Consider the following 26002-nt stretch of genomic DNA (forward strand, 5'->3'; position numbering starts at 1 on the left):
AAGATGATCAGGAGCAGCAGAGGCAGAGTGCAGGGTAAGAGCAATCATAGCAAGCAAGCAAGCAAGCAAGCCAGCAAGGCTTGGGCAAACAGGAACCAGAACCCATTAAGCAGAATATGTCAGGAAAAGTTAGGGCAAGAAAATGTCCAAAACCAGAGCTGAGAACAAGGATGTTTCTTCAACTAAAAAATTAGTGCCAAACCAGACATATCTACTAGGGGTCAAAGGGAGATGCAAGAAATGCCTTGTCTGGCAAAAAAGCAAGGCAGACCAGGAAGAAAACAAAAAGCCACAAAGTCACAGAAATGACAGAGAATCATGGCCATATTAGCAGGGCTAACATAACTATGATGAGGCCATAGCACATTCCTGGAGGATTATGGAGAGAAATGACACTGGTGTTTGCATAAAGTCACTTGCAGTTTTTCCAGACACTTTGTTTATTCCACCACAATGTAATGCATTCATATCAGATATAAATCAGTCTTTTGAAGCTTTCTACTCTCAACCTAAAAATGAGATAAAAGGTATCTTGCTCTGCAGCACCCTTAGATTTTGTCTTTCTCCTCTCCAAAATCTCCGGTCTTCTCTAGTCTTGGGAAATGTCGCTCATCTATTCATGCTGACTGAATACCAAACGCAGGTTGCAAGAGGTAAATATTCTTATGGCATCAATGACTAAATCCTTCTTCTGGTAAACTTAACCATACTTCTGAGATACTGCAAGAGTGAAACCCACTTCTAGTAGCTCTCTGCTGATTTGTGTTCAGTGGGAGATTTTGTTTCCTCTCCATTTCCCGTAAAGGACACCTCTGTCATGTACATACATATGACATATTTGCCCAGTTATTGGGGAGTGGATGGGTCAGCTAGTATCATGTTAAAGTATTGAGGGAGAGGAGAAAGGGACTCATCAGCTTTTCTGTCTGTCTCAGGTCATCTGAGACAGCCTAGGAACTCTTGTCAAGAGGATTCCTCAGTTGTGACCCCACTTTGTGCTCTACTCTGGGCCCATTCTGGGCCCTCCAAGAGCATCAAGCTCCTGTACTTTCCAGTCATCTGACTCTAGATTTTCTGTGCCTTACATCAGCTTGCAAAAGTCTTACACAATTGCACAGATTGAGAAAAAAGCAACAAAAGGCTGAAATGGCTTGTATAAAAGTGATATGGACATGGAACTTCTAAGTGTACTACTTTGTTAGTGTAGTGTAGACCTCAACATGTGAATAACAGAAGGGCAGCTTCTAGTAACCACAATTAAAAAAACCAAAAAACCAGAAACAAAGTCTAAGGCATCCAGCTGAACTATTTTCTGCAGGGCTAAGCTTGAGGAATAAAAAGAGGTATAAAAACCAATAACCTTTCACATTAAGGTCAAGTGCTTGTTAAAGTGCTGTCTGGCCAATCTTTTCTTCCATCCTCTGGTTGCTTTCTCATTGATTCATATAATTACAAACACCAGCCCAGATCACTCATTTCTCTCTCCAATATGCTTTGTGGTAATATGAAAATATGCAGACTAGTAGTTTTTTTATCCAGGCATTTTATTTTATTTTATTTTATTTTCTGAAGTAGCCAGTATTTTCTTAAATCTGTTGTTCCATTTTCTAAGGAAGAAATATGTACAAATTGCATCTCCTTAAGAACAATACCAGTAACAATTTCACATTGCAATCTTGACTCACCAAAAAAGCAATGCTTTGTGTTACCTTTAGCAACATTTTGACTAACCATTAACTTTCTTCCAAACAGCTGACCAATGCAGAAAGAAATTCCCTATGTCTAGGGCAACTTAGCACACAGTTGCTAATGGTGGCACCATGGCTATAAAATGGTAATGCAGCACAGTCAGTTTTTGCACTTAAGTAAAGGATAGAAATACAGACTTCTAAAATATTTTCACAGTATATGAAGGTGGGCAGGATAGGTGAAATCTGTGGTGTCTCCAGTGTCCCTGTGCTGGAGGCAGTCGGCTAATAGCTGATTATTTTGTGCTTAGCTGGGGTAGGCTTAGGAAGTGTAGCTGGAGGAGTTTGGTGAGACTGTTGTAGCTGAAGAAGGATGTGATTTTTGCAGTCTGTCCTCACAGTTTGTGTTTCGGTGACCAGCTTGGACAATCTCTGTCAACCTGTTTATTGTTTCAAGTGAAACAAACAGTGGCAATATGAAACACCATAAAGGAGGCGGTAAAGTGCTGAGGAGGAAAAGAAGGAAGCGGAAGAAAGGAATCAAGGGAAGAACCTAGAGGAAGGGAATTAGTATCACTCATATATTGTCTCTCTCAACAGCAATCTATTATGAAGAAATCCAGGTCTTCTTCCTTGTGATTATGGGAAAGCATTACTTCATTTATTATCCGCAATTGAAGCTTTAATTAAGGCTAGGCTCAATAAGCCTAGTATGCTGCTGAGGTAAGTCTGGATAATGTGCGTCCAACCTAGATATTTGTGTCCCCCAAACCAGTTCAGCCAGTTTGCCGATAGAATAGCAGAGACTTAGATCTTAGTTTTGCATCTACCATTTTTGCCTGTTCGCCTCAATTCAGGACATAACAACTAACATTTGAGTAGTACACTTCAGGCTATCTCCTCCTTATCATGCCACAGCAAAGTCAACATAGTAGTAGCCAGGACAAGATCATGCAAGAAAATTAAATGATACTTTACTCATAGAAAGAGTATTATGGAGTATATTGGTTTTACTCTAATAAGTAAATCAACATCAGAAGGAACATCTGCAGCATCTGCGGTGTCTGATCCCCTCATAGCAAATTCACCAGTGTCAGCTTGTTTGATTCTTAAAAAGCAAGCTTGAAAATCCAGTCTTTGTAATCTTCAGTTGGGCCAGTTGGTAGAATGCAAACGCAAAGAATGAGGTGACTTGCCATTGCCTGTAATCTAAATCTAAAGACACTAAGCCTACAGAGATATATTAAAAACAGAGAGCCCTTCAGGAAAGCAGATGGCAAAATAAACAATAATGGAGAGAAAAAAAAGCACTAAACCTCTTGCTGGCACTTACTAGTAACATGGACAGTAGAAATTTCACCAGAGTAGAGAACATTAACATCCTGTTTGTGACAGAATGAAATAAAAGTATTTGAATTGACAGTTATGCTCTCATAAATCTGACCGCTGCATCTATTGTTACTATTTTGCCCTGGGACTTCAGCCTTACCTTGGGCTGCTGGAAGTCACTTTCAGTAGGAGTGGGCATATGATGGAGCCCAGCATCCCTGACACAATTCAGTTTCTACACTAAGTCCTATTTACTGGCAGACAGAGGGACTAACCCAAAAGAGCACAGTCTTTGTTCGCACCTCCCAACCTATTTCTGCCAACACTCTGCCCTGAAGGTCTGTCTCCAGGGGCTCTCCCTGTGTACTCTGCAATACTGAGGCTGTCCAGGGTTTCTCTGCTGGACATTCCTTAGCTTTTTTTAGAGGTAGTTTGCTTTCTCTCACTTCTAATTACAGTTCCATCATTCAGAGCTTTAGCCTTTCTGTTTTCTATGTGAAATCCCAGGAGAATCTTCTGGGCTACATTCAGCTAGATACTGCCCATTATGTCACCTACTGTGTCATTGGAAAGAAACTGAATGCCTGCCTCCATGTATTCAGAAATACAGTTACTATATTGATCCACACATCTACCTGTGTGTACCTTTCCTAATGATACATGAGCACATGTTAGAGAAAATACTATTTTCATCAGGAAACTCTCTGATCTAAGGCTATGGTTGCTCAGGTCTCCATTTGAACACTCAGCTGGCAGGTTTCAGCAGGTGTCTTGCCTCCTGTGGTTTAGATGCAGTTTCCAGGGAGATGGGCTTATTGCAGAGTGTGAACCAGCTCTATGCCTGGAGCACTGTAGAGGGAACAGGTATAAAGGGAAAAGAGGCTGCTCTTTACTTTTTCCCTGAGATATTTCAGTCAACCAGTCTTTTTCCACGTGCTTAACACCATGTGGAGCGGCAAAAGACCTGCTGTGCCCAGCAAGGAGAAAAACCTCATTGCAGTGTCCATCTTTTCTACCTCACTAGCTAAAGTTTCCCTTGCTTTTAATTTTTCTAGTTTTAAAAAGCCTTTTAAAAAAGCCAACAATGTAAATAGAAAAGCCTCCTCCAGATAGCTGCCCAGAAAGATAATTTCAGACTAAGAACAGGCTCTGCTCCTTTGCTTCTGGTCCTGAAAAGTTCTTGCCACAAAGGTAACTGCAAAAATAGGCACCACCAGAAACATGAAAACCTCTTCAACTCTGACATTTGTCTAAATAACTCCAGTGTCCTTTACTAGTATTGCAGTGACCTCTAGGGGCCTGATGCAAGCCCATTGGCTTCATTGTCCCTTACTGACTTACCCCCCTCGCTGATTTACACCAGACTTTCAGAAAGTCTTCTAACCCTGGAAGGATGAGAATTTAATGTGCATATAAAAAACCCCAAAACAAACAACAGTGTGTCTGATGCGAAACAGAATAGCCTGAAGCCTTCCTTCTCAATGCTGCTGATGTCTGCATGGTTAAAAATGAACTACCTAGAGCTGTACAAACCCCCAGTGTTAGCCAGAACAATGCATTCACATCCATTTGCCTGAAATCTAAATTTGGCTTCTTGCATTTCATAACCACATGAAAGATGACAGCAACTCTTTATTGCTGAATCAAAGCAAAAAATTTCCACTTTTTATGCAAATCAGCACAAAAGAAACCACTTCCACTTACCCAGGAGTACTGTAGATCCATATCAGTTAGGGAATATGTAAGATGTGGCTGATGAGAAGAGCAAGTGCAGTTTTCCCATTCTTCTATTTTTGAAATCAAGAAGTCACAAGGACAGAGCTGGTTATCAGGGAATGGCTTCCAGTCACTCCACAACTGAAATTCAGTTTCAGAATGTATTGAAATAGTTCCTAAATTATTAATTCTGGAAGTGTATGAGCGGCCCAGAGATGCAGAAATAAAATCTGCCCTAGTCTCAGTCTCTTCTTTTCTCCTCATGTTTTCTTTCCAGGTCTTCTTTTCTTGAGGTCTTGTCAGTTTCATGCAAGAAGTTAGTGCTTCTTCATCCTCTTCAGAAAGGTAAGCATTCTCTAATGTATCTTTAAAAATGCAGATACCTCTGTTATAATAGGTTGCAATTCAAAGAGAAAATAACTTTTTTATTATTATTAAATAGTGTCTGTTGCATTCTATATAATGAGAAAGCCATGTACTCCATAAAAAACAAATAATAACTATAATTAGGAAGACGGAAAGGGTTTTGCACTGAGTCAAACATCTAAGCCAAAAGCAAGATTTATTCTCTGTTTGGTAAATTTGTCTTGTTCCCTCAGAAGTCTGGAAAATTGTACAGGTTCTGCAATAAACATGAAAATTTGCTAATTGAATGTCATATTGCTGCGTAGTTGCAAAGAACATGAGTTTAGCTTAAATGCTGGAAAAGTTCAGAAAGCTTTTCTGGATAATTCCTCTTCCCACTCCTTACCAGTGTGTATGCTGTAATTACAAAGGAATTGCTGAAATCTAAATTTCCTCATTTGTTTCAGCCCAAGCAATGATTTGGCTGGAGTAGTTGTTCATCAGATAGTTTAAACTCATTTTGCTACTATTGTTTTAAAAATAATCTTGTACACAAATACATCGTACAATAAATGCATGCACTGTTAAAGTAATGTTGGCAAAACAAGTTCAAATGAAGAACTGCTGCACAGTCAAATCAGTGATCTATAAGATACTCCAGAAAATAACCTGAGCTCAGCATTAATTTAGAATTCCTGTGTCTTATGGCCCTAAGCAGTCAGGTATGATGAGAGACCAACTTGCTTATCATACTGCAGACCTTCTTATGCTTCCAGCTGCTACTGGCTAACACAGAAAGTTGTCTTTGCATCTGTGAGTTTTGCCATTCTGGTCTGAAATGTGATAGAAAACTAGGAACTACTCTAAAACGTATTGTCCCCTTCATCAAGGCTCCACTGTTACACAATTCTGTTTAGCTAAAATCCCCAGTTGCAAGATACACTGTTACAAAACTCAAGCTAGTGTGACTGGAAACAGGTTTTCACACTATGAGGAAGTCAGCACTAAAGTGGTATCACAGTAACATATCAGTTGGGGTTTGAAAATTGTGGGTGGTGAATGACAGACCAGGACAGGATTGTTTACAGTTATGTTCAATACAGTGTTGTGTGCCAAATGTGGGAAAGAATGTTGATACCAGGCTTTACTTACTGAGGGGAACCAAAACATGTTTGACATCCTCCAAGCTTTGTGTGTTAGTTTTTTTGGTTCTGACCAATTTCTGCAATCGTTTTAATGTTCCCATGGACTCTGCTTTATCATCTGGTTCCATACCCTGGCAAAAAAACAGAGATGTTAAAAGTATTCAAAGCCTACAAATAAGAACTGAGGGTAACATGGTGCTTATTCTGAGAAAAACAAAGTCTCAAGTTTAAAGAATTAATAATCTACACAATGCTTTAAAAGTCAGGCACTTCCTTGCTTGGGACCAATAGATCCAAAAAAGGAATAAGATGTATGACACGAGGCATCTGACTTAGATCAGAATTCGTATTGCTGCTTACACATTGCTTTTCTTTAATACCCCAGAATGACTTAATTCTAGACTAATTACAGAAAAAATATGAAAATATGCATCCACTACATTATCCATAAACATTTTAGGTATACACAGAAATCCTAGATGTGGCGAGCTACTGCATTTAAATGTGTTTAAGAGTGTGTTCTGAAATACTGATCTCTTCCTTTTGTCACAGCCTTATTTCCTTTCCTAGATCAAATGACAATAATGACAGTTAAATTCTGCTATTGTGCATTCCAACAACATCCTGGTGGAAAAAATTTAAGGTTTGGGTACTACAAGCTCACTGAGCAGGAACTTTATGAATGTGCAGTCATCTCAAAAGCTTTCACTTATGTTAAATCAGACACTATCTTTCAAATCAGGTCAGAAACACTTGAAGTCATTTCTAGTCTGACTCTGAGCTTCTCTGTAAACTTCGGAGAGCAATTTCACAATTGGACAGTAAATAACTTCTATTCCATAGTCATATGCTGTGTTTCACATAGGATATCTGCTTTTCAGTAGAAACCAAAAACCTAACTATATCAGAAATTAGTAAAACCATAACTCACTGATGGCTATTTTTGGAACAATACTGTCTGGCTTCTACGAATGCTCACCTGTTTACACCAATAACACATTTGGCCTATTGTAGTTATTCATCTTTGGCAATAATACAAGTGATTAAGTGCTAGTGCTGATGTCCTCAGTAGGTGGAAACGCAGGCACCTTTATTACACTCTCCCCAACAATTAGGTCACACATCATAGATCCTTTCTGCTTCCTCATATGCATAATTCTTTGACACAAAGTCATCAGGGAGTTTGCCAGCACAGTCTAATGCATAGTGGGCAGGCTGCTTAAAGATAGGTATCAAGACATTCTGAACTCCTCAGCTGCCAGTTGGGTTAAAGGCTTTTTTGCAAAGTCTTAGCATGAAGCACATCTGAAGCCCCAGCATCCACATACTACAAGTTACATCCAACCCCTGCAGCAACAATAAGGGTGAAGATGTGTGTTAATTTCAGATTCAAAAAAAGACCACCGTTCACTTGACAGATAACTTCTTATAAAGGTGTCTGTGCTTCAAGTGCCAATGGTTGAGATATTTTCCTATGGAGACATGAAGTTCTGTAAGCAGAAATAGAAGTCCAAGGCTTCTGTGCCCAGGCGAAGGACATTTTTTATGTGTATTCAGTTAGTTTTGTGTCACTAGACAATTGTATTTAAATTATACTAAGCTGAAACAGAGAGTTAGTGAAAGCTAAGTGAGAACAGGTGAGATGTTCCTCTGTATATTCAGATGTTTGATTTCAAACCTTGGAAGAGTTTATACCAAATGATATACACCACTTGTTCTCCTTGGTCCAGCTATAAATTGGCATGGCCTACAGAATCTGATATTTCCTCCTCGTGTAAGATCAATGGACTAATGAAATACTAGAAATTCTCTTGAACCAAGCACAACTTAGTGAAATAAACACATATCCACATGTGTAAAATTACCCACCAAAAAAATCTGAAACAATTTATTTATTTCAGTCACTGTTCTGATGAAATGTTCTTAGTAACATAAGAACTTACCGTTATTATTAGTGTATCTCTAGATACACCTTTATGGCTTCCTTCATGGCTGATACAAATTAGCATGATTCCATTCAGGCTGATGGAACTATGCTGACTTCTTTCCTGAAGGACAGGACCTTAAGGGTCCTCCTCTTGCTAAACACAGTGAGTAATGCAGAAGTTCCCATGGTGGACAGCACTTTGATTTTGTTTCTATCTCAGCAGCATGGTACATTTTTTGAAGTCTGCACGCTGTCATGGGAACTGAGACTCAACCACAGGAACATAGCAGGAAGCTAGAAAGTTGATTGTAAACACCTTTTCATGTTTCCAGTGTCTTTTGTAAGTATATTAGTGAGTATATTAGTATTTTAGTTTCAATCGGGCACATACTTGAAGTGAATTTCACAGCTATCCCTATAAGCTGTGTTTTGGTCTCAAAATGCTGCAACCTTAATTCATTACAGATGAAATTAAGATGAAAAATACTTTCCAGAAGTTCAAATGATGAACTCCAGCTACTACTGGATGTCCAACAGAGAGCATCTGAACACAGATAGATCCCCCATACCACATATAGTGAGGACATCAGCTCCTCAGCACCAACTGTTCTGCTTTGCTGACACTCACATATTACTCTGTGCTAGTTATTAAAACAAAATAAAATAAACACCTAGGTGCTTTTAATTTCTTCCATTTGAAGATTTAATTATTTTATTTTGTAGACCAATAAAAGCTGGTGTTTAAAAACCTTTAATATCTTCTTGAGGATCTTCACGGTTAGATAAGGTCTCAACAGATCTAGCCTAAAGCTCTAGGCAGTTTAGGGCTTTTTACAGCTTGTATCTGAGTATTCATCAACCACTGTGGGACAAATCCAAGAACTCTTAGATTAGTCATGTTCTGACTTGTATTTCAAGCCTCCCAAATTTAAGATTTTAGATCTGCAGTTTTATCTTAGCTAAAGAGCGTAACTGAGGTATAATTTTTCAGTCTCTCATTGTGAGATGTCTTTGCAACATAAATCACAGTGGGTTTAAAATGCTAATATTGCTCTAATATAAGATCTCTTGTAGTAATCATCATTTGTTCACTTGTAAGTAATGATACAAAAGCAAGGTGATGACTTTGAGTTATAATCTGAGATTTCCATCATGGATACATCAAGATAAACGAATGGTAATCTATTCACATAATTTTTATTAATGGCCAACTTGAATCCTCTTTGCCTTAAGAGCACTCATGTGGTAGAATCTATTGTTACTGAAATGTTGTAAGTGCTTAAACAATATATACAGAAACCCCATTTTATGGAGAGAAAAAAAAAACCATGCAGTATCAGTTAGTAATGGGACTGCTTTTAAATTTACAGTATTTTATTTTGGTTTACCTCAGTGTTCAAATACAAAAGTTTAGCTGCCTACAAAAACTGAGGTAAAACAGTATTTGATGTAAAAAACACACAGCCTATCAGATGAACCGACCATCCTGGGCTTACAATTTTGGTGTATTGTTCTGGCAATCCCCAGCCACAGCTTAGTGAAAGCACGCCTAGAAGTGAGAAAAACCTGTTTATGCTATGCTCTGGTTTTAGGCAGTCTTATTCTTGCTGTTCGGGTTATCTGGGATTGGGTATCTCTAGTTACCACTGTGCAGGATTTGAGAGAAGGACGTGCCCTGACAGAACGTGCAGCGTCATTGGCTGGACCAGTAGCATCCAGTAATATGGAGTATGCAACTTCCTAGTCCCTTCCTTCTCTGTGAATGTTCCAAAAGGAGCAATGGGGGAATATTGAAGACCAATGCACAGAGCAGGAAGTCTCCACTCACAAAAAGCTGTTAATTTAAAACTCATTTAAAGACTTTTAAATTTTCACCTCCTCTGTGTTCTAGGGTCAGAGTGTTTGCTCATTTGAACATTGTAGCTGTGTGTGTGCTTTACCCAACCTATACACGAAGCTATCTATAAGGAAAGAATTCCCTCATGAACAAGAATATTCTTTATTTCCCTGCTTAACAGGTTTTGGTAATGTAAAATCATGTCATACAACAAATAAAAATTAATTGTGTTAAAAATTATATCACAGGCTGCCTTTTAGATGCAATTAATTTGCATGAAGTATGCATGAGTACTTACGGCCAAAAAAGATACATTTTAAAATTCCACTTACGAAAATGTATTACAAAAAAAAAAAAGAAAAAAAAAATACCTAAATTGTGTCTGATAAACTGTTTCCAGTTTATCCTAAGATATTCTGAACACCTTAGAAGTATTTGCTCACTGAGTTTTTTTGAGGATTAACCTGGTGACAGAAATACAGCAATTCGGAAACTAAGTGTAAAACACTGTTGGTCAGATTCCAGCAATCTCAGTCCTGTTGAGCACTCTCTTTCCTGCCTATAACTGCATTAATTTCAATAAAAGTACTTGCACAGCATGTCACTTCTCAGCATAAAGAATGTAGTCATGCCAAAGTCCAATCTCTGTGATTTTTCCTTGACTAGTTTGCCTTTCCCAAAGATCTGCAATGATTTAATCATGATTACCTATGCACTTAAGTATAGAGTACATTGTAAGAGTGAAAAGACAAAAATTACTGTATATTTACTGTGCCAATGGTGCTATCATTAATGTACCATAGAAGTGTTTGGGTAATTTCAGTAATACCTTTGCCGCACACAGTGAATATTTAAATAGTATATGATGATAGAGAACTCTCAGATCTATTCATACAAAGAGTTAGTTATGCAAAATGCATGGAAGATGGATAAAATATATGTTTAAAAATGTCAGTAAAGCCACAGTCAACCAATATACAGAAAAGGACTATACAAGCTTCTTTCATGTGCTCCTGGCCATACCTATCTCAACTTGAAATATTCCCATTATTTTAGTCTGGTATTCCAGCTGCTGCAGAATCAAACTAGAGCAGGCTAAGATTATAGGTAAATTTTCTCCTGGGAATCACAGAGCAATAATAAGATATTCTATAAAAGATAAAGAAATCTCATGATTAATAGCAGAGCAATAAAAAAGTATTCTATAAAAGATAAAGAGATACCATGATTAATAGCATGGATATGGATAAAGATCTTTCAACTTTTGGGGAAGCAATGTACAGTAGAGGAAATTCTACTAAAACAGCATGTCCTTCCAGGCTGTTAGCTGCTGATAAAAAAGAAAATTAAAAAAAAAAATAACACTTTTCATGGCAACTCACCATTTCACTGTTACCAGCCACAGCTGGATTGTGAACTCGTGGTGGAATCCACTGCTCATAGTTTATCATCTAGAGGGCAAGAAAAGTAAAATTTAAAAAATCCAACATAAATAATTAGTATTGCATCATCGAGTACAGATTGAGAACTCAACTGTCTTTCAACCCAGAACTGTGTGCATACAGAAGCAATGACTGACATACATCAGCTGACACCTGTTGAAATCCATTTGATGTTGAGATGCCTTAATTTAGCATCTTGGAGACATCACAGTGTGTTTGGTACAGCAGCAGAGCCTTGTATTATATCGTGGGATGCTTGAGTCTCATCCTGAATCTTGGCTCTCTTCTCAATGAGCAGGAAAGACACAGAAGACTTTCCTTAGCAGCAATTCCCCCAGCTCAGGAGCAAGTGTCACTCATGTGCTTCTTAAAAGGCTCTTGTTCAGTTTGCCTCATTTTGCCTGGGATGTTGAGTCCCAAGGGAGTGAGTTTGAATGGGATTAACTATGCAGAGAAAATGGGAGGACTCTCAGAATGAAGCAAAGACAAGTCCATATACACTTTCATCATCTGCCCATAATCCATTTCTTGGTCACAATGTCCTCGTGATAGGAACACCATGAGAATACACTTTCCCTGAGGCACTGATGCAGTCCCTGGTGGGCAAGCCTGACAGCGCTTATAGCTTATCACTAGAAGTAATGAACACTAGCCTTTTTTCTTCATGAATATGAATGACACTTTGAAGGCTGAAGGCAACCTAAGAATTTACGTGAGAAATGAGGCATGAAACATTCTTGAAAATGTATTAGCCCAAAGACTGTATTACTTCATATTTTATGTCCTTTCCAATATGCTACAAAGGGTTTGAACCATCAAGGGAGCCCTGCTAGATGTGAACAAACAAGAAAAAAGATATGAAAAATAAATGCAAAAAGTAAATCTATTATTTATGGTACGGTACAATTATTACAGTGTTGCTCATGCTGTGTTCCTCAACCCGTACTTCTTTCTGATCCAAGCCCCTGTTTTCCAGCATTCATAGAATGAATGAAGTGAAATGAGCATCTATTGGAGAAATGGAGAGGGAGTAAAGTTATTGTGAAGCACTCAGGGAAGCCTATTTATTTGCTTTGCTTTTTTATTTTTTATTTTCTTTTGAGAGAGAAAGAAGGGAAAAAGCCCAACATGTTTAAAATGTTCAACAGTTCTGTTTACTCTTGCTTGTAAATTTGGCTCTTCTATATCTCATAGAATCACAGACTCACATAGATCAGCTGAGGCAGGAAGGCTCCTCTGGGATTCTCTAATCTAACCCCCTGCTCATAGCAAGTTGCATGGGTCCGTGTCCTGACAGGCTTTGAGTACCTCCAAAGATGGACCCTACAGAGCCTGTCAGGGAAGCCTTTTCTAGTGTTTGACCTGCCCTCACAGTACGAAAGTGCTTTATTTATGTTAAATGAAATGTCCTGTATTTCAGGTTGTGCCCATTGCATCTTGTCCTGTCACTGAGCTCCACTGAGAAGATTCTGGCTGTGCCTTATTTACTCCCCTTTACAGATGTTTGAACAGATGTACCAGAGCCTCCTGAGCCTTCTTTATCTCAGGCTGAACAGTTCCAACTCTCTCAGCCTCTCCTTGTGTGACAGGTGCTTCAGTCCCTTAATGATCTTCATGGACTTTCATTAGATTTATTCCACAATTCTCCCTCTTTATCTTGTACTGGAGAGTCAATAACTGAAGCCAGAATCCATATGTGGACAGTCAGCTTACCACTGCTGATCTGAGGGGAGGATCACCTCCCTTGACCTGTAGGCAACACTCCATCTAATACAGCTTAAGAGGATATTGGCTTTCTCTGCTCCAATGGCACATTGCTGGCTCATGGTTAACTTGTACTCCAGGACCCACAGGACCTTTTCTGCAAAGTAATTTTCCAGCAGGTTGTTCCCCAGCATGTATTGGTGGAAGAGGTTATTCCTCCCCATGTTCAGGACTTTGCACTTATTTTTATGGAATTTCATAAGGTTCCTGTTTACCAGTTTCTCCAGTTTGTTGAAGACCTTACGGGCCAGTACACTTCTTGCTCATCAGCCACTCCTCCCAGTTTTGCACTGACTACAAATTTGCTGAAGGTGCACTCTGTCCCATCATCCAGGTGATTAACGAAGATGATAAAAAGTACCAGACCCAGGATCAACCCCTGGGGTAGACCACTAGGGATTGGTCTCCAGTGGGACTCTGAGACATTAATCACCCTCCTTTGAGCCCAGAAGCTCAACCTGTTTTCAATCCATCTTCCTGTCCACTTTTTCAGTCCTTATTTCATTAGCTTCTCTGTGATACTGGGGATAGTGTTGAAAGCCTTAGCACCGTCAAGATAAACAACATCCACTATTTTTCCCTCTTTCACCAAACTACTAATTTTATTGTGGAAGACCATGAGGCTGGTCAGGCATGATTTACTTTTCATACACTTATTCTACCTACCACCAATCACCTTCTTGTCCTTCGTATTTTTGGGAATAATTTCCAGGAGGATTTGCTCCATCACATTTCTAGGGATTGAGATAAGACTGATTGGCCTGTAGTTCTCCAGGTCTTCTTTCTGGCCCCCTTGAAGATAGGAGTGACATCTATGGCAGCTTTCTCTCCAGTTATGTGAGCTATCCCACCATATTCCTGTGATCCTAATGAAAATACAGCCTTGCAACTGCATGCAGACCTCTAATTCCTCTTGTTTGTTCCCTGAGCTGTGAGCATCAGCATACAGGCACTTCACAAGGGCACTCAGTTGTGCTCATTTTGCAGAAAAAGTGTGAAACCTTCCCCTATAAAGCTGTTCTCTCAGCATTTCTCTATTTCTTTGCATAATGCAGTACAGCAAATAAAAATAGACATAATCAGACTATTTTGGAAGTTTAAAAGGGCATTATATCCATGTTACCTTGATGATAATGAAGGCTAGAGGTAATAATCACTAGAACTCAAAATAATGTAACCCCCCCTAAATTTTAGAAAAGCAAGCTGCAAAAGCCAGGTTCAATAGGTCTTAGAGTGGTATCAAAGCTTGGAGGTATTTAAGGCTCTACAGCTTGTTAGTCACATGCCCCAAAAATAGGTCTTAAAAAAATTACCTAAGTCAAAACCAGAACTTTGCTTTTATAATGGGAAAATGGTACATGATGAGATGCTTTACCTGGCATGTGGTTTCTTCTATCTTCTTTCCTTGCTGCAAGTGCACCCCATCACCAATAATGTTATCTTCTGTGAATTATGACAAAAAGAAACAAAGAAACAAACAAACCAGAAAATATGCTTCAAAATCTTATGTTTTAAGTTATTTGGAGGAATACAATCTGAATTGCACTTGATGTTGTGAACTGACATTTCGACTCCTGGAAGTTAATCTTGTATCACTTAAGCATGTATTGTATCTCAAACTGCTTTGAAGTAAGACTACAGAAAAAATTAGCAAACTGATTTACATATAGACAACTCATTCATGATTACTTTTTCATTTGTACTCAGTCCTCAGTTCAGTAACTCAATAACCCAGAATCCCACCAAGTTCTTCCTCTTGCCCTGCTCATTTACAGCAGAAGTGTAGAACATTTATATAAAAAATGTAAGCCCTGAACAAAAATTATCTTTGCAGTTGAGATCTGTTTAGCTTAGATTAGAAATTGCTTTTAAAGGAATGTTCTTCCACTTATTTTCCAAGAAATTAATACTTTGCATGGGATGAGTATTTGCCTTCATTACAACTATGAGCAATAACAGAACAAACAAAGATTTGGAAGGTTTACTTCTGGCCAGTTTAGTTTTAAAGGTCTCCTCTTACTCCCACTCTTAAGGCAAAGCATCCACCATTATGCTAATGTAGAAAGACCCTAGACATTAGATTCCATCAACAGAGATATCAGAGGCACTCCATTTTTTTGCACACAAACAAAAAAACAAACAACAAACAAACAAAAAGAAAAAAAAATTATCTGCTAATCACAGTCCAAAGTGCTATCCTGTTTTTCCAGTTAGTAGATATCCATAAATATGTGTTGGGGTTTTTTCCTCATGAATCCTAACTTGACCTCCTTATTCCTGCTGAGGAATACCTTATAACATCAGTAATTCTTCTGTTTGCAAGAGGACAGCTAACTTAAAACACAGATTCACAAAGGCTAACTGTAGGCAGGTGAGACTGATTGCGTTGTTTTGTCTACAATCAACAGAAAAAGAAAGACTAGGTCAGAAATTAATTTAAAATGACCGACATTCTTCAGCTATCACAGGAAAAAAAGTGTTCAAACATGATCATGAGCACTTGTATTCCAAGAAGTAAGTAAGATCCCAGTCCTCAAAATGTTTATGCTTATGTTGTGATTAAATGAGACCATAGTGTGTGTAAAGTTATAAAAAAAATCCTAAATTCATTTGAGTGAAAAAACTGAAAGGCCACAAGTTAGCACATGAATTTTTGTATGTTATTTTAAAAGAAAATTCTGAATGAGAAGACTTTTTTAGGATTCTTATTTTTCCTAAAAGAAAATCCTCTGCAAACAAAAGTTGTAGCAGAATAACACATAATTTTCTTTATAATTTTGCAATGTTGTAAGACTGTGTGAAAACTCACAAATTACAATCTGGGCGTCAGAAAAAAAAGTGCAACACTTTTCATATGCTAATTCTGCCTCATAAGCATAGGTGAGCTGCATAGAAAAACCCCATCAAACAATTTCCATTATTTGCCATGTGCATCATCAGGAAGAGGAAAAATGAGTCACAGAAAGTTTTATTGCACAACTTTGCCTTTGGAGGCTTTTGTAAGAACTTCTGTGATTACAGGACAGTGGCTTTCTCCTACACACTTGATGGTTACAGTAAGACCAAAAGCTTTTCCAAAAAGTATGGTACATTCTGAAATCTAATGTAACTGAACAGATTTTAAGACATCTCAAACACCTGCAAATCTCCTTGAAGTCACTGATGGCCTGGTGTCTGACAATGCAGCTGTTTATTTAGACATAGAGCTAGCTGGTCTCCTAGAAGCAACATAACTCGTGTCAAGTAATGATTACGCAACACCAGTTTCTTCCAGCTGGGCTTTTTCTGGTCTTCAGGCTAATTTGTTTTCATCTCCTGCAGTCATCCCTGCACACTGTGTCCCTGTGCTCTAACACTTAAGTCTTGCAGTGTTGAGTCCTCTTACAGTCTCATCCAAAATAGTATTATCTGGCAGCTGTTTACAGATGAATCACAAAGAACTGTGGGGCAACATATAATGATCTTAGTCTGAAAAACTATTTACAGTGACACTGTTTTTCATGTAATTTTGTTCAAAACCAAATGAACAACAGCAAGTTATTAACGCTAAACTTACTGATGCCCCCAACAACGATCCTTTAAAGGATAAAAATATGCATTTGAAGAACTCTTTAATCTTACTTAAATCAGCTCTCCAATCCATTGAAATATGGAATAGGGTATATGGGTTAAAAAAACCCACCATGCAAATGTATATGTAAGATGCAGTGCTCTTTTCTTCCTAGTCTGGCAACAGGTACCAGTCACTTTACTGTGGAGTGAATTAGTAGCAGTGAAATCCACTGACTGAGACTTGTTAGCTCTTTTCTGTTTACCTCTGTAATACTCCTTCATGGAAGCCCAATGACTGTGACTGGTGTAGTCAACTTTTTCAGTGATGATAGTTTTAGGCTGGCAAATCTGGTATTGGTGGTTTGAGTTTGGGCTTGTGAGCAAAGACAGGTATTCCTACTGCTGTGGTTGTGGGATATATATGTTTTTAATGTCTTACCAGTCTGGAAACATGTTTTTTTTGTAGAGGTTATACACACATTTTGCATGTCTTTTCATTGACTTAAGTGAGAGTTGGCTTAGGTCTGTGAATACAGCTCTGAAGTAAGCAGAGAAGTCTGTTGGCCATCACATATGGCTTACGATATCTAACAGAAATTCATATATGCAACAGACTTGCAGACCTGGAATGATTATCTCTGTTGAGAGAAAGGTTTGCTCAGTAGTGACAAATTATCTTGATCAATAGTGATACACTGTAAATCTCCTTGCAATGGTTTTCACCACCGTGGGAAGGGGACTTCCCTTCAATTTTACTGCAGTAAAGGAAAGAGATAATTTTATCTATGTGCCACCTTTGCTTCCTATTACCTCTGGGCCCCAGCTCTCCAATCACACCACTTGTCAGCTTTTAAAATGTGCACTGGTTCTTTTGCAGACTTTGGAGATTTAAAAGGGTTAAGTCTTGAGTAGAAAAGACTCCGGAGGAAGGTAACAAAAAATTTTCTCATTCAGCCTTTTTCCACTTCCACACTGTCAACCTCTGAAGTAGTTTGAGGAATAATTCCAAAATGTTTTTTGTTAAAAGTAGGATGTGCTGGAGATAAATGCCTCATTTTTATTTCACCGATCATTACAACATTTTCCCTTGCAAGCCAGTGAGACTCATTGAAGATCCCTTTTGTCCTCATTAGTTAATTACAAGTGCAGAGTTTCTCTGAATTTTCATGTAATCTTTTTTCTGGTTCTGGTTCCAAGAAACCAAATTTGCCCATACATGGGCAAATACAATAGATACTGTGATTTCAGATCTATTTTCCAAATATTTATGAGTTTATCTTCAAGTGGTGAAGTGAGCAAAATTCAGAGAGAAAATTGGTGCCTTGTCCTGTGCTTTCTTTGGCATATTCAAGAAACCGTGGAATTTCCTAACAGTGGATGATATCTAGACCATTTGTATAGGAGATACTAAAAGTTAAGACAATGGCCGTCTTCCCACTTTATTGGTTTATGTAGAAAACAAAACATGCATCCACTTTAATCTCACATATCTTGGCTTCTGTTCTGCTGAACCTTGTCTGGTTTGGTCTGATTAGGCAGCTATAATAGATCTACCTTGACTTTAAAAAGTACAAATTCCATTCCTGGAAGGAACATTAAGCAGATTATAAAAACGTTTTTATATTTAAAAGTCCAGATTATGTTTAAATAGAAAATGTAACTGCTCACGTGTTATTTCTCATAGTTATTTTAATGAATTTATACTGATCAACTCTTAAATGGTATCACTAGCAATTTCCCATATTTTAGCTGTAAAGTTGTTTTGATGAAGTCAGTCAAAACTGGTTTAGAAAGAGAAATGGATAAAAAAAGTTGCCTACAAAATTTTGCCAGCTGTCTTTTGCACATATCACATAAGAATTTTTCTGGAAAAACTTACTGTTTCCCTGTTGGATACCGGGAGAAGTGTAAACTATACAAGGATCATGAATTCCTTCTATAGATGCATACATACAAGAGGACTATGGCCATTTACTGCAGTGGAAGTCATCTTTGGCCTGTGGACTATGGGCTGAATTGCTCACAGTGTGTTTTTAGCTTCCTGGTTTTAAGGTAAGCTTTTTTTTCTTTTTTTTTTTTTTTTCCCTTGAGGACAAGATAAATCGCAAAAGCACTTGACAAATTATTTAGCTAGATTATTGGGGAAAAATGAGAAATTTTCCTTGGTGCCCTTTAAAATCCTTTGTGAAAAATGCAAAATCAGCTGAAATATGTTTAGCAATTACCTTCAAACTGACAGTGCCTTCTGATGTACGAATCATTTTCTGGCTTCCTGGAACCCTGCCAAAGTGTGCCATTCACATTTTTCCTGTCTAAAGCAAAAGCACAGAGACCAGTCACCTGATTTCATAGGAAACCTGGGAAATAACAGGAAAGTCTATAAAAATAGCATCAGAATGCAAATCAAACAAGCTTGCAGAACACTGTAGCGTCTGCTCGAAGAAAGAAATGAATTTATTATTTCACAATATAGGAAATGTGTATTTCCTTGTGGGTAGGCTTCAAGTTTTATCATCTTTTGCTGCTAATATCTCATTTAATACTGTTAAAACATGGTCAGAATGATTGTTATCTTAACTCTAGTTTTAAGACCTAGAAGCCCACAGAACATCTGTGCCTTTATTTTGCTTGCTTTGCTTTATTTTGTTTAATTTTACAGTTACCCAGCTAGTATGTTAGCATGAAGTAGCATCAGAGATGCCCACATTTATATCACACATACTCCAAGGTTAGTACTGTCTCAGCTTGAATAGGAGAAACTAGATTGGATTTGAGAACAAGATGGCCATTCTCCTGTTCCTGCAGTGAACTTCAAACTGGTTGTGCTTCATGGCATGTTGGTAACTATTAAGTTTCTGTGCTTTCTGGTTTTGTTTGTTTTCAATGTTAGCTTTCACTCTATGTCAGAAAATTTTCTTTATGAAAGCATTTGTTGATTCTGTCAAGTGCTAGGAATTCATTACAGCCTGGATGCTGTAGACCAAATGACATTCTTCTGCATGGAAGTCTTCCCAGTGCAGGGCTACAGAATGAAGTCTTAATATAGGGGAACTTTCAGCTCTCTGAGACTCATTGAAATATGAAATATAGCTGCATCATTACATGCAAATATAATAATATTTTTACTCAGAAAGGGCTAGATAAAACAACTAAACCCAAATTCCAGAGAATAAATAATAAAATTTTAACATGAAGCTTTCACTGAAAAAAAAAAAAAGTATTTTTTTTCTTTTTAAGAAACTGATTATTACTTCCTACAGAGAATTTACAAAACTGACTCAATGAAATCACAACAGTGGATAATAATATGTAATGGCAGGATGGCTTGAAAAAAAAACAACCCTTAAATGCTGCTTTGGTGAACTTGTCTGTGAAAGTTGAAACAAAGCAGTTTAACATGGAAATGGGAAGGGACCTGAATTTGACGTGATCAGAGGTATTTCCAATTTTTATTTAAATTATTAAAAGAAGCATTGGGCATGCTGAGTGTTTCTCATGCTGTTCCACAATAGACTCTTTAAATCTCAAATTGGTTTCTATGTATAGCTAGTTTATTTTCAGGTACCTAACTACAAGTCTGTGAAAAACAGGGGAGGAGGCAGGCAGGGGATACATTGATAGCTTAACTATGTTTTTTCCTTTTCTTTACATTTGCTCCAACAGCTGTAAAGCAAATCTGACCCTTTATTAAAGTTTGCTCTGTGAGATTAACAAGTATACAGTAAATGATTTAAGTAGTTACTAACCAAATGCTTCATTTTCAGACATGGACTTCTGGATGGATCTAAAAGAATTAGAAGAATTTACCATTAGCTGAAAGTCAGAATGAAAAACAAAAGAACATTTAATCAAATGTGGATATTTTCAACCTAATTCTTCAAAGCAGGGCACAGGGATTTAGCTGTGCAATTCCCACTGGCTTTAATTGGAGTTGCTTGGCTTTTCTCATTCACCCAACCATCTACTCCCACATGCCACACAAAGCTTTGAAAACTTCTGAGTTTTCTTTCTGTAAAAATATGTTATTCAAGTTTCTTTTTGGAATAAAGAGCTCATGACTGAGTCAGGGAGCCCACCAGGATCAAAATAAAAAATACTTTCTTTAGACATAATTTGAAGTGTCCCACAACTTTCAGAAATCAGTGTCTGAAGTTTGGTGACATGGTAATGGATTAAATCAAAGAACCACATACAAGCATACCAGTCCCATGAGTGTGGGTGACATTTTATTGCCCAAATAAACTTTGAACTTTTTGCACATTTATTTCAAGGAATAGTCCTAATTCAAGCTCTCATCTGTGTTCAGAGGTTTGTAGATGGTGACTTTAAGAATATACTAGCTCAACAGAAGAAAAGGAAACAAATGAATTAACAGAGATTTACTTCATGAATTCATTTGTTTCCCTTTATCCATAAAAACCCAAATGGATAGTAATTTATGAGCTAGAGGATGAAACCAGAAGATAATACTAGATCTGTGACAATTATCAGCAGAAGGTAAAGAGCACAAAAATTGAGATCTGCCTCCTGACTTCAGTCACGTTGGTGCTGAGCAAGAGGGTGCAACTGACTATTAGGGTTTTTTTAGGATCTGGTCCTTAAGCAGTAGTTCCTTTTGAAACCACTTGGATTTTTATGCTTCCAGAGTTCCACAATTTAATTCTTATGGTCTAAACGAAGTATACTTCTTTTTATTTTATTTCTCCTACTCTATTTCGTTTAGTGCTTCCCTGCTGCGTCATTGTAAGAAAAATAGAATTATAACCCCTCATTTACTTTCTCCGTATCTACTGAAAAGGCCAGCGTGAAAATTTCTGAATTACCAATGGGGGTAGCATGCCAGCATAGTGATGTTGAGACACTCACAATGGAATAGTTTTCATTACAAAATCTTTTCACGTTGAGTGAAATTATTTTCATTCAGCTTACTCATTTTCTATATTGATTAGTCAAATGATCTAGAAAAGCCTTCTAAATTCTCAGAATTAATTTATAGTAGGATTAGTTTCAGACTAGAATAGTTTTATTTGCATTGTAAGATTTGACACTGTTGCTATAGAATGCTATTTCTTTTTCTTGGGAGGACTTAGTTCTGATCTAAGTGGGAGACTTAAGCAGCTAGGTGATTGCATCATATATGGTAGAGCTTGGTAGGGTAAACCTTGGGTAAGGCCTACACAGTAGTTTGGCTTCCCTAAAAGTGTCAAAGAATGATGAGGAAACTGCAAATAATAGAGTTATGTCCATACTTTAATTAATGTAATTTTGGGAGCATTTTCACAGGGCCCAGACTCATCACAGGTAATTGAAACTGCACAGCTCTGAGTGCATACATGTCTGTGTTTTGCTGTTGATAAGTTACTAGTATCTTTATCAGATGACCAGAAATAGATTAAAACTGTTACTTAAGACAAAGCAGTTCTTGATTTTCTTTGAAATCTTTGTCTATTTTGAAATTTCTCAGCAATAGAAATAGATTACACTGGTGTTCTGAGTTTTGTGAAAACCCACCTAAAAATGAAAAATAAATAAATAATAACAAAACAAAACAAAACAAAAACATCTAGGGATTTTCATGTCTGTTACAGCCAGATGGATAAGATCTGTCTCTATCATTCCATTAAGCAGGATTTCAAATTTCATCTGCAGGGGACCACTTCAGTAATTCAGTAGCCTTCAACATGAAGCCAAAAAAGAATTTTCAAAATAAATTCCTCGGCTTACTAATATGTATTAATCATTAGCCCAAACCGTAGCAATGAGTCTTAATGAACAGATGCAAAGAATGCTGCTGTCACAAATATACTGGATAAAATACAGTCTGACCTGCTTTATCTGAATAATTTTGCAAACTAATTTTTTACTTGGATTAAAAACACAAAGAAAAAAGTCTTCAGGAGATTATCAGGTCAATGGTACAAACATGCTATAAAATAGGTTACTGCTTCAGTCTTTCAGAGAAGCAGACATATGGTTCAACCAAGCGCAGATTAAATGCTTTTGATTTTAACTGGCCTGGTTCTGATATTTTGGGAAGAAATCTTTATGCATATGAAAAAATCATGGCAAAAGAGCTTTAGTAATGCATTCCAAGCTTGTTACTTGGTTTCCAGCTGCAACATTAATACATGTACTCTGTGAGAATTAAAGCAACATTAGAAAACATTAATAAAGAAAACAAAGGTACAGACAGATGAAAGGTACAGAAAAATACACTGCCAGTGTGTAGACCTTGAACTGGTCTCAACTTACTTTCTTTTTTTGGTCACCGTGTTCTCAAAGACAGGCAATTCCTTTTAAAAAGACAGAGAAAAAAAAGTCTATGAAAATAAAAAATGTTTAATCGTAATATAATATTTTTCTCCACTGGAAAGACACTGAATTATGTACTTTTGATACAAGTTTTTAATATCCATTAATATTTCCAGTCTTCCTTTTCCAACAGCTGAAGCTATGGAGGGAACAGTGCAGCAGAGAATATAAGTAGTTACATGTCCTGGTTTTAGGAGACCTCAATATCCGTGGCTTCCAAAGAGTTGACAATTGTAATACCCCTCAAAAACCAGAGAACAAGACTCTTAAGCCAGGAATGAATATTGTATTTCTTCTACAGCACGATTCTTTAAAATTTTATGAGGATAAAATACCTACACATTACAACGGGATGTGGCTTTCTGAGGGATGCAGAAAGATGCAAAACTCTGTGACCCCATTACATGCAGATGAATGTGTAAGAGAGCAGAGAACTTGGCAAATAAAATTAAAAGTTGTACAAGACAGCCTGAGCGGCATCAAATCTGAATCAAACACTAGTCTGGAGGCAAGATCACACAATCCCCAGGGCCCAGATAACGTGTATCCTGACAAGATGTGGGAAGGAAGAGAAGAGTTATGTGGGTGTTGAAAGAGTGAACAAAAGGGTGCCTCACTCTGCAAGTGATGCCAAAACGTCTCACTGTGGTTTTGCTGTCACAGTTACCCTAGGACTTGAAGTTAATTTTAACTTTAAGAAAACCTGAGGATGTCATGCTAGGACAGAAGAGATCTCTGATCCCTTTACTATTTTGATACCTCCTGAGACAGTATATCAAAGCACAGTATCGCTTTCATATCTATTTCTTCCAACCTGGAAAGCAGAAACTGGGATAAAAATGTCCATGATGAATGCCACTTAAATCTGCTGTGCAACAAGAGACAGTAAAAAAAAAGCAAACCACTCATTATTTTATAAATATGAAAACTTCAGTGTATAGACCTATTTCTCATATTCTTATGTTTAATTTATTTCCTTTGTGTAATACGATCTACATCTGCATGGCTCTGACCACAGTAATTTAAGAATGTCATCCAGGTTGCATGATGAAAAGCCAGAGCATGCACTACATAAAATGATACAAGTGCATAATTGAGCATTTTGTATTTTTCCCCTGCTCCTGGGAAGCCCATCATGGATTTTTTTAAGCTTCTTCAGGAGAGTGCAGTAAGAAAAGTCTGTTTTACTGCACTGAGGGTATTTTAGCTGAGTGAAGGAGGTCCTGTTAACGCCTGGACATCTGTGAGTGCTAATAATTGTCTGCAGTTTCCACAGAATATTTTTTTTTGCATGTGTAGATTTGTTCATGAATAACGTGTGCAGATCAAAAGAGTATACTGAAGCTACCACTTTTAAATACTGCAAACAATGTAAGATACATTTCTTGCTGAAAAGAAATTAACTTTTTAATCTTGGGGCTAATATTTTCAATAGTTCTAAAGAAATTACTAGATGAGGTGCAGAGGCAGAGAGAGAAGTTGAAAAACATTTAAATAGTTAATGTTAGGGCTCTTTTAAAAGAGTAGTGTTAACATCTTATTAAAAATATAAAATATTTTATTACAAAGTGGCTTGTAAAAGGACGTATTATTCATGGAAGTCAGAGACCAAAGGATATTTTGAGTTTGAATCAGTGTGTGATCCAGGGAAAAAAAATAGATACAGGGCCTTCCCTAAACCTCAGTGTGGCCACATAACTGGAAGAACTACTAATTCACATCTTCACATGCCAAACACCTGGTGTAGAACACAAAACATTGCATTGTAGGGTGTCACCGTTTGACTCAGGTCTGACAAAAACCTCTTGATCCCCTCCCCCTCCCACCCAGGTAGGGAAGGAGAAAGAGAAAAAGAGAGAGACTTGGCTGGATTGAAAACTAAACTACACAGCTTTAATTAAGCACTAATGAATGATATAAGAGAATATATACTATTATATACAGGTGTGGGCAAAAGCCCCTCGCCTCCCTCCACCCCCAGCAACTCCCACAGCACTCCCCTCAGATGGGACAGTCCCGAGGAATCCCGGAGCTGCTGCTGGAGAAAGCGGAGAATGATGAGGGTCAGGAGAGCTCGAGGTCGGGGGTTGACAATGATGGATGGACGGAGTCCTCCCTGGAAGCCGGCCATGGATGGAAGAGAAGGGAAGGGAAGAAGGAAGGAAGTTGTCTTCTGTGATCTCCGACCTTCCCCTGAGCCTACGTAGATATACGGGATGGAATATCTCTGGCCCATTTTGCTGTCCATCTAACCCAGCCTCCCACGGGGGGCCACAGATCTCCCTGCAGTGTCTGAGCCAGCAGAGCAAAGGTGCGACCTTGAAGGCCCAGCAATTACAGAAACATTCCAGTGTCTTATCAACCTAGCAGAATACATAGTTGCTAGTTAAAAGAAAGCTCACTGAAGGAAAAAGAAAAAAAAAATCAGCAAAAGAAAAACTGGCTTAATCCTGGCTCAAACCAGGACATAGGGTAAAACCTCAGATTCACTATTTGAATACAGTGCTTCAGCATCAGTTTCTTAAAATCCAGCAAACTGTGTGTGTATGGCCAGTGTGTCATTCATTGAGGTGATACTGATGTGAGTTTGTTGGATATGATCGGATGCAGTGCCACAATTAAATAGGGCAGTGGGTTTATATAGCCATTAAAAATTTTCACTTTTTATTTAACACAACTCTTCCTGCTTTGTCTGAATCAGCTGGCTAAAGTAGGGTACAGAAATAACTTACTCTTATTTGTACTTTTTTTTTTTAGATGTCTTTTCAGTAAAATCATATATAACTTTTATCTGAAGCTGGAAATTAAGCATTTTTAAAAACAGTTTTTCTTGGAATGTAAATTAAAGTTCATCTATAGTCTCTACTCTGCATTCTCCAAAGTTCATAATAACTTTGTTTATGGGAACAATCCATTCCTTCCCTATCCCAGGTATGCACAATGTT

At 37.7% G+C, this 26002-nt stretch overlaps 1 protein-coding gene across 1 annotated transcript in view; it reads right to left on the reverse strand.

Moving 5' to 3' along the window:
* Positions 1-26002, reverse strand: part of SAMSN1 (SAM domain, SH3 domain and nuclear localization signals 1) — a 78856-nt gene that overhangs the window by 48269 nt on the left and 4585 nt on the right. Inside the window, exons 2-8 of the mRNA XM_051608093.1 lie at positions 22998-23038; positions 20492-20529; positions 18971-19057; positions 14569-14636; positions 11370-11438; positions 6231-6354; positions 4722-5098 (exon numbers count right to left, since the gene is read on the reverse strand). Coding sequence (XP_051464053.1) covers positions 4722-5098; positions 6231-6354; positions 11370-11438; positions 14569-14636; positions 18971-19057; positions 20492-20529; positions 22998-23038 — 804 coding nt within the window. The remainder of the gene's footprint in view (positions 1-4721; positions 5099-6230; positions 6355-11369; positions 11439-14568; positions 14637-18970; positions 19058-20491; positions 20530-22997; positions 23039-26002) is intronic.

This window comes from Apus apus, chromosome 1 (genome assembly GCF_020740795.1).
Source record: "Apus apus isolate bApuApu2 chromosome 1, bApuApu2.pri.cur, whole genome shotgun sequence".
Taxonomy (NCBI): domain Eukaryota; kingdom Metazoa; phylum Chordata; class Aves; order Apodiformes; family Apodidae; genus Apus; species Apus apus.